The sequence below is a fragment of the Sinocyclocheilus grahami genome, unplaced genomic scaffold (assembly GCF_001515645.1).
Source record: "Sinocyclocheilus grahami isolate Dianchi unplaced genomic scaffold, SAMN03320097.WGS_v1.1 scaffold359.1, whole genome shotgun sequence".
Lineage (NCBI taxonomy): Eukaryota > Metazoa > Chordata > Actinopteri > Cypriniformes > Cyprinidae > Sinocyclocheilus > Sinocyclocheilus grahami.
The window spans coordinates 30,655-39,344 of NW_015505538.1; the positions used below are offsets into that span (position 1 = coordinate 30,655).

The 8,690-nt window shown below is 34.1% G+C and overlaps 1 protein-coding gene across 1 annotated transcript in view; it reads left to right on the forward strand.

Moving 5' to 3' along the window:
- LOC107548966 (phosphatidylinositol 4-kinase alpha) overlaps positions 1-8,690 on the forward strand; it is a 41,833-nt gene that overhangs the window by 29,594 nt on the left and 3,549 nt on the right. The window contains exons 35-45 of the mRNA XM_016229846.1: positions 738-817; positions 900-1,099; positions 2,601-2,691; positions 2,781-2,948; positions 4,002-4,055; positions 4,173-4,293; positions 5,067-5,196; positions 7,203-7,273; positions 7,734-7,806; positions 7,909-7,979; positions 8,074-8,183. Of these exons, the coding sequence (XP_016085332.1) occupies positions 738-817; positions 900-1,099; positions 2,601-2,691; positions 2,781-2,948; positions 4,002-4,055; positions 4,173-4,293; positions 5,067-5,196; positions 7,203-7,273; positions 7,734-7,806; positions 7,909-7,979; positions 8,074-8,183 (1,169 nt within the window). The remainder of the gene's footprint in view (positions 1-737; positions 818-899; positions 1,100-2,600; positions 2,692-2,780; positions 2,949-4,001; positions 4,056-4,172; positions 4,294-5,066; positions 5,197-7,202; positions 7,274-7,733; positions 7,807-7,908; positions 7,980-8,073; positions 8,184-8,690) is intronic.

The window sequence follows — 8,690 nt, forward strand, 5'->3', positions numbered from 1 at the left end:
TTTGGACATTTTCACTTAGGGGTGTACTCACTTTTGTGGCCAGCGGTTTAGACATTAATGGCTGTGTGTTGAGTTATTTTGAGGGGACAGCAAATTTACACTGTTATACAAGCTGTACACTCACTACTTTACATTGTAGCAAAGTGTCATTTCTTCAGTGTTGTCACATGAAAAGATATAATAAAATATTTACAAAAATGTGAGGGGTGTACTCACTTCTGTGAGATACTGTATATTATTATAAATATGTAAATATATTATAATATATAAATAAGGGTTTTAAGTTGTGTATGTTATAGGGTTTTAACTTTTTATTACATTTGTGATTACAGGACCTTTAAAAAATTCTTAAATAAATTACACAAATAGCAATTTCTGCTAAAAATGTTTTTTTAATATTATTGAAATTGAAATAGAAATGTATAAAAATGTATTGACATTTAAGAAAAAAATTAAAATAATACAAATGACAAAAACAGTCATTTTTATTAAAATTAATTAAATTTTAAATGAAAATGGAAAAACATAAAAGTAAAAACTATTTCAAGATAATGAAATACTATAATAGGACCTCAGTGATACTAAAATAACACTGTTGACAGTGTAGAACCAGCTCTGCTTGGTAACCAGCTAGAGTAGTTAAAGTGTTACACCTAAGCACCTCTAGTGTCTCACAGGTGTCCGGCCACAGTCCATCAAGTTTAATGTTTTAATGTCTTCTGTTTTCTCTCACATAGGCATGTCCAAAAAGAGCAACCGAGGCACCCAGTTGCACAAGTACTACATGAAGCGCAGGACGTTACTGTTGGCCTTACTGGTAGGGAGGCTTTTCCCCCAGCCTGGTTCCTGTTAAACGAATACACTCCTGTGTCTTGAACGTCTCTGTGCTTTCTTTGCAGGCCAGTGAGATCGAGCGACTGACCACTTGGTACAACCCGCTATCAACGCAGGAGCTGGCCATCGCCACAGAGCAGTCGGTAGAGACCAGCATCTCTAACTGGAGATCCAAATACATCAACCTGAGTGAGAAACAGTGGAAGGACAACGTCAACTTGGCCTGGAGTATCGCTCCGTATCTGGCCATGCAGCTTCCAGCTAGGTACGCCAATAACGAGACTGAAGCTCTGTTCCAAACTGTAGTTAGCTGTCTACCTTATAGCAATTTTCAGGCATGTATCTTTTGTGCAGAATGCAGTTCCAGAATCTACTGTGTCGAGTTAAGGGAAAAAATCTAGGACTTTAGGACTTTTTTTCCAGTGACATTTTTTTTATGAGAATAATGCACATTTTCCCCAAACAAAACTCTTACTCTAATGTGGAAAAATATGATATATTATATTATATTATATTATTCACATTTTTACACATCAAGATATTGTTAAAAAATGGTTTAAAATATTTTCCTATTTTAGCACCTTTTTAGCAGTGACTTTATTTTATGACAGTTATGCACATTTTCCCAAAACTTCAGAAAACAAAACACTTTCTCTAATATGAAAAAAGATATGAAATATATTATATTAAATTATATTATTAAAAATTGCACTTATATTTTCATACAAAGAAACTTCCAAACATTATTTTTAGTGCTGGGCAATGATTAATCGCATCCAAAATAAAATTTGTTGTTTACATAATATATGTCTGTGTACTGTGTATATTTATTATGTATATATAAATACACACACATACAATATATTTTGAAAATATTTACATGTATATATTTATATTCATATAATTTATATTATATATAAATATATTTAATATATAAACATAATATATTTTTCTTAAATGTATACATGCATGTGTGTGTAATTATATATGCATAATAAATATACACAGAACACACACATATACTATGTAAACAAAAAACTTTTATTTTGGATGCAATTAATCACAATTAATGGTTGCCCAGCACTAATTATTTTATTTTATTAGAAAGAAATAGTTTTTAAAAGACTGTTTAAAATCTGTTCCACTCTATCGAGTTAAAGACATCAATAGCTAAATAAAATCTGGAATCATTTCAATATTATGTTACTGAAAATTAAATGAGTATCATCAATGAAAGAATAATAAGAATTACAAATAAATTCCAAAAAATATGCAACTTTGCTACCTTCTAAGGCTCATTTTGACCAATTTTAAGGCAACTTTAGCTAATTCTTTTTAGAACTCCTATGCAATCCCAGAATGCAATGCGTCAAATTCAGTGAAAAATGTCAGACAATTTGAGTTGAATAAGTGAAACCTATTTTAACCAATGTGGAAAAAAATATATATTTTTTATCTATTCAAAAGTGCACTGACATTTTTTCACAATGAAATTCTTTAAAACTACTTTTTAAAATCTTTTCCACTCTTAATGAGATAAAGACTCCAATTGTATCAATAAGCCAAATCAAATCTGGAATAATAATCAATGCAATATTATGCTATTAAAAATGTAATCAGATAATCCTATATTGTTTGTGTGTTTACTAAAGCATGTTTGCTTATTTGAGTGGTGCACCAGTTGATCAGCAAAATGAGGTTTCAGTCCAGTTTTGAGGTTTTGTTAGAAAGCTCATGTTTTGATGACCTCTTTTCTTGTTTTGTAGGTTCAAAAATGCAGACGCCATCGTGGCTGAAGTGACCCGTCTGGTTCGACTGGATCCTGGCGCTGTCAGCGACGTGCCGGAGGCAGTCAAGGTTAGAGCCACCGTTCTGCCACAACAGTACATTATGTACCACTACATGTTAAAAATCACTCTCAGTGTTGCTTGTGTTTTTTCCCATAGTTCCTGGTGACGTGGCACACCATTGATGCTGATTCTCCAGAGCTGAGCCACATCCTGTGCTGGGCTCCTGCAGATCCTCCCACCGGCCTCTCGTACTTCTCCAGCATGTACCCTCCTCATCCGCTCACCGCTCAGTATGGAGTCAAAGTCCTGCGCTCCTTCCCTCCTGTACGTACCAGCAGTCTCTGTCTTTGCCTCCAGACCAGCTCTTTCTCACTTCCAAGAGCCCCCAGACATTAATTGACTGCTGCACTGACAAAGCTGTTCGTTTTCAAACGTTTTTATTTACATAAACTTTATATAAATATTTAAAATTACATTTAGAATGATAATAGTTAATAAAAATAATTTCCATAATAAGTTTCAATAACTAAATTTTCATTAGGGTTTACACTTTTTATTACCAGTGAATCTACTTGACTTTTCTAGTCATTTGTGATTACAGTTTCTTATTTATCTATAAATATTTTAGAGCTTGACATAAGTAGAAAAAAGTGATTCATTATAAAAATTTCCTTGAATTTTTTATGTTTTCAGGTCTAGAAATCACAATTTTAAAATTGCAAGTTTTACCCAATAAAATATTTTAGAGATTGACATAACTAGAAAAAAAAGTAAGTCTTTGAAATGTCCTTGTCTTTTTAATGTTAATTCCCATGGCTTCTCCATGTCTAAAAATCACACGATTCTAATTAATTCCCATATTTTTTATATTAATTCCTTTTCCAGGTCTAGAAATCACATTTTTCAAATAGCAATTTCTACGCAATTAAATATATTAGAGCTTGATCTTACTAGAAAAAAATAATATTAATTGTAAACTTTTTCATTTACTTTTTAATATTAATCCCCATGACTTTTCCAGTTCTAGAAATCATGCTTTTAAAATGTCCTGTTTCATACTTCAGCTGAGCAATTAACTTGCTGTCAATCAATATCAGATATTTGATAGCATTTATGCATTTAGCTACAGTTTCCATTGACGTAATTAGACCTTGACACTTTTGATCGTGGAAAAAATGAGACGCTCATGTCGTTTCAAACCCGTATGATTTTTTTTTCTGTGGAACATAAAAGGAGATATTTTGAAGGGTGTTTATGATGTAAACCCCTTAAATGTGTCATAAAGTGTCCCTCACCTTGCTTTATTCCTTGTGTGAGGAACAGATTAAGGTTTGTCCATTATGTTTCTGTGATTTCTCACTTGCGTTTCTCTTACAGGACGCCATTTTGTTTTACATTCCTCAAATCGTTCAAGCGCTGCGGTTTGACAAGGTGAGGAAGAGTGAACTGTGACCTTTCCTGAACTCCCTTTTCTTAACTCTACAGTGGTTTGATCTGACTCTCACAGCCCTGGGCTGCTGTTAACATCTATGCTGGTGTTTTTGACAGATGGGTTATGTGCGCGAGTACATCCTGTGGGCCGCACAGAAGTCCCAGCTCCTCGCTCATCAGTTCATATGGAACATGAAGACCAACATCTATCTGGACGAGGAGGGCCAACAGAAAGATCGTACGTAACCTGCTGCCGAGTTCAGTCAGAACGTGTCCAGTTACTCGATTTAGTTCAATTAGTGGTTCGATTAGTCAAATTACTCCCAGTTAACATGCACTACTGTTCAAAGGTTTGGAGTCGGTACGATGTTTTTTACGTATTATTAGAAATTATGACTTTTATACATCAGGGATGCATTAAATTGATCAAAAGTGACAGTAAAGACATTTATAATGTTACGAAAGATTTCCATTTCAAATAAATTCTGTTCTTTTGAACTTTCTATTCAAGAAATCTACAAAAAATGTATCATGGTTTCCACAAAAATTGTAGTTGCCCATTTTAAGAAATATTACGATTTTTTACATTTTCGCCTAAAAGATGGAAAAATATAAAAAATATATATATCATTTTATACAAATAAATACTTTGTGTTATTTATATATTTCAAAAACATTAAAAAAAAAATGTACTGACCCCAAATGTTTGAATGGTAGTGTACATAATCAAACATAATGTTTAAAGATTATTGTGTGCAATGGAAACATGAACATGGACACCTGTGCTGATGCTCTTTAGAAATCAAAAGTGGGAGGTGGCTCTCTGCCTGTCAGTCATTTTTCATGTTCCAATGGAAAATGTTCATACTGTGATGTATATATAACCTGGAATAGAAAATATAATGTAAAACATTCATGGTTTAGAATGAAATTAGATGTTGTTGCCTGATGTACAGGGTAACAGTAGCTGATAGTTCATGTGTTGAGTGCTGGCTTTGTGTTGTGGTTCAGCGGACATCGGTGAGCTTCTGGAGCAGATGGTGGAGGAGATCACGCACTCTCTCTCAGGCCCCGCTAAAGACTTCTACCAGCGCGAGTTTGACTTCTTCAACAAGATCACCAACGTCTCCGCCATTATCAAGTATGTCCAGAGCGATTTCCACCACATATGAGCTCTCTTTCAAACACTAGTGAACTGCCTCACTATTGACTGCAGTTATCTTCCTAGACTGCATCCTGACTGAAAGGGAACGATTAGAAACACCAGCATTCTTTCACTGATTTCATGGCAGTTTATACTAGGACTGTGCTATACCTGAAGGATGTATAGGATGATGCCTTAAAATTAGTTAGAGTTGATGAAAAGCTACTAATTAATTAAATCATAAAAATGTCAAATTAAACTCACTTTAAATTCTAAAAAAAACCTATCAAAATTATTTACCTGCATGTCATGATTTTTTTTTTTTTTTTACAATTTTTTGCTCATAAATATAAATTTCTACCCCAAAAATGTTTTTATAACTAAAGCTTGACATAACTAGAAAAAAATACAATTTAAAAAGTGTCATTAACTTTTTAATTATTTTAAAATATTTTTAAGATTAATGCATGACTTTTCCAGGTCTAGAAATCACACTTTTAAAATGTTTTTATTATTAATATTAGAAATTAATGTTTTTTTCCCAGTAATGATGCATTAAATTGAGAAGTCACAGTAAAAACAATCAAAATTAAACACTATAAAATATATAATATATAAAATATATATTAATATAAAAATATTTTTATTTATTTACCTGCATATCTTGTGACCATTAACCGAGAGCTGTTGTATATTAGTGCGTCTACTGCTGTTCTTGTTATAAAAATGGCTAATTTGGGAAGATTTGCCAAATTTTATGTAAAAATTATTTAATGTAAAAGGGTGAATTTCGTGAAACCTGTCAGGTCTGAGTCATATTTTGCCACAAAATTAAGAAAAAATTCATTCGAAATTACGAGAACATTAAGCTGTTTTGCATTGTGTGCAAAATTATTTAAAGGCAGCGTAAGCGATTTCTGGTAGCCAATGTTAATATCTGAAATCACCAAAACAAACACGCCCCTACCCCAAAAGGGTCTTGCCCCTATTTTGATAGCTCCGCCCCGCACATAAGTACGCAACCCAGGCAACGATTAGTTCTGTGAAACAAAGCAAAACCAATGTTACAACGTGTCTACGGACGTGAGCGGCACGCCCAACAAACCCGACAGAAAACTGCTGCCGGGTTCTGTTTATGACATGCTGACACACATATCAAATGGTTTTCAACGGTCGTTTGATTGCGTCCAGTGTAGGCAGACTTTAGCTGTTGTAGACACTGTTACTCACCTATTGAGAAGAAACAAAGCAACCTCGGCGTCCGATCGCAGGCCTCCGCTCCTTGAGTTCTCTCCAGCGCTGGAAAGCTGATCCGATATTTACACGGGTCCTACTTCTTGCCTTATCATTCCGCAGACCTTTTCCTCTTTTGTTTTTTATCCGCCATCTCTATCTTTCTGTCGCTCGGCTAATGTCCATCCCATGCACTGAACGCTCTCTCCTCCACATCATGAGTAGACACGCCCCTTATTGCTGATTGGCTACAAGTTTGTTTTGCTATACGGCCTGAATCAGTTTTCTAAAGTGTTTTTGAAAAAACACATACCCTGCCTTTAATGTTAAAAGAGTAAATCTCCCGAAACCTGTTGTGTCCTGGTCATATTTCGCCACAAAATTAAGAAAAATAAATCAGAAAGTACATGTTTGCAGGAAAATTAAGCTTGTAAGATGTTTTGCATTTATGTGGCAAAAATATTTAATGTAAAAGGATGAATCACATGAAACCTGTCTAGTTGGAGTCATAATTTGAAAGTCATATAGAAGAAAGTCATATACACCTAGGATGGCTTAAGGGTGAGTAAATCATGGGGTAATTTTAATTTTTGGGAGAACTATCCCTTTAAATGAAAAAGTCAATGTATTATAGTATTTGTTTTATTTCTTATTGAAGTAATTGTACAGTAAATTGTTGGGAGATATTCTTCATTTTCTCTATGCAAAATATACCTTGAATGCACTATAAGTAAAGAGAATATAAAAAAGCATGCTGTTCTTGTTTCCAGGCCTGTTCCTAAAGGAGATGAGAGGAAGAGAGCGTGTCTGAAGGCGCTGTCAGAAATCAAAGTTCAGCCAGGTCAGCAATCAGTCAATTTAAAGGGGTCATATGATGTTGCTAAAAAGAACATTATTTTGTGTATTTGGTGTAATGAAATGTGTTTATGCAGTTTAAAGTTCAAAAAACACATTATTTTCCACATACTGTACATTATTGTTTCTCCTCTATGCCCCGCCTTTCTGAAACGTGTCGATTTTTACAAAGCTCATCGGTCTGAAAAGCGAGGTGTGCTGTGATTGGCCAGCTATCCAGTGCGTTGTGATTGGCCGAATACCTCAAGCGTGTGATGGAAATGTTATGCCCCTCACCCCTCACATACTGTGATGCCATGTCCCGGCCGGAGCGACGAGACAAAAACATTCAAACACATTATAAGATAAATCTGAATGGTTGAGTAATTGCACTTTAAAAATATTACTTGTGTATTTGTGTAATTTTTTATGTTTTCTGTGTATGGCTTTTCTTACGCTGTAATCAGGATGCTATTTGCCAAGCAATCCAGAAGCTATCGTTCTCGATATCGACTACAAGTCAGGAACACCTATGCAGAGGTATCGCAAAACAACACCGCTCACCAGAAACCTGTTCACATGCTATCTCTTCACATTTCACATGGGATTTATGAGCTCATTAACATTAGCTTGTTTTTACAGCGCTGCTAAAGCTCCTTATTTGGCAAAATTCAAAGTGAAGAGGTGTGGAGTTAGCGAGCTTGAAAAAGAGGGTGAGTCGCACATGACCTTTCATCTGTCATGAACTTGCAGTATGCATGCAGTTTCTGTGTGATCAGACGCGGCCCATTGTCTGTGTGTCTGCAGGTCTGCGCTGCCCGTCAGACTCTCAGGATGAAGGTGAGGAGAATTCAGAGACGGCTCAAAAGGTCTGCTGGCAGGCGGCCATCTTTAAAGTGGGTGATGATTGCAGACAGGTCAGTATCATGGGAAACATCCTTAATAATGTAAATGAGGGAACCTCATGAAATCTCTAAATCACTGCAAAAAATTCAAAAACAATTCACTGCAAAATCAAAGAAAGATAGAAGAATTTATCATTTTTCAAACATTAAGATTTTGTAAAAAAAAATTCATGAAAAATTATATATATACACACACACAAACATATTTTACAAGAAAGAAAAAACAATTACATGAATTTTGACAATTACATGAATATTTCGTGAAACATTTTTTTTCATATAATATTATTCATTAAATTGTCAAAATTATTTGAAAAGACTTAACAATTCTTACTTGTTAAATATGTTGTTTGTGTGTGTATATATACAGTGTGTATATATATATATATATATATATATATTTATTATTTTTAATTATATATATGCATAGTTTCAATATCCAAAATCTTGTTCATTTGATGGATGCATTTCATTTTTCATTATTTTGTTGTAGATGACTTACCAGAAAACTATGATGAT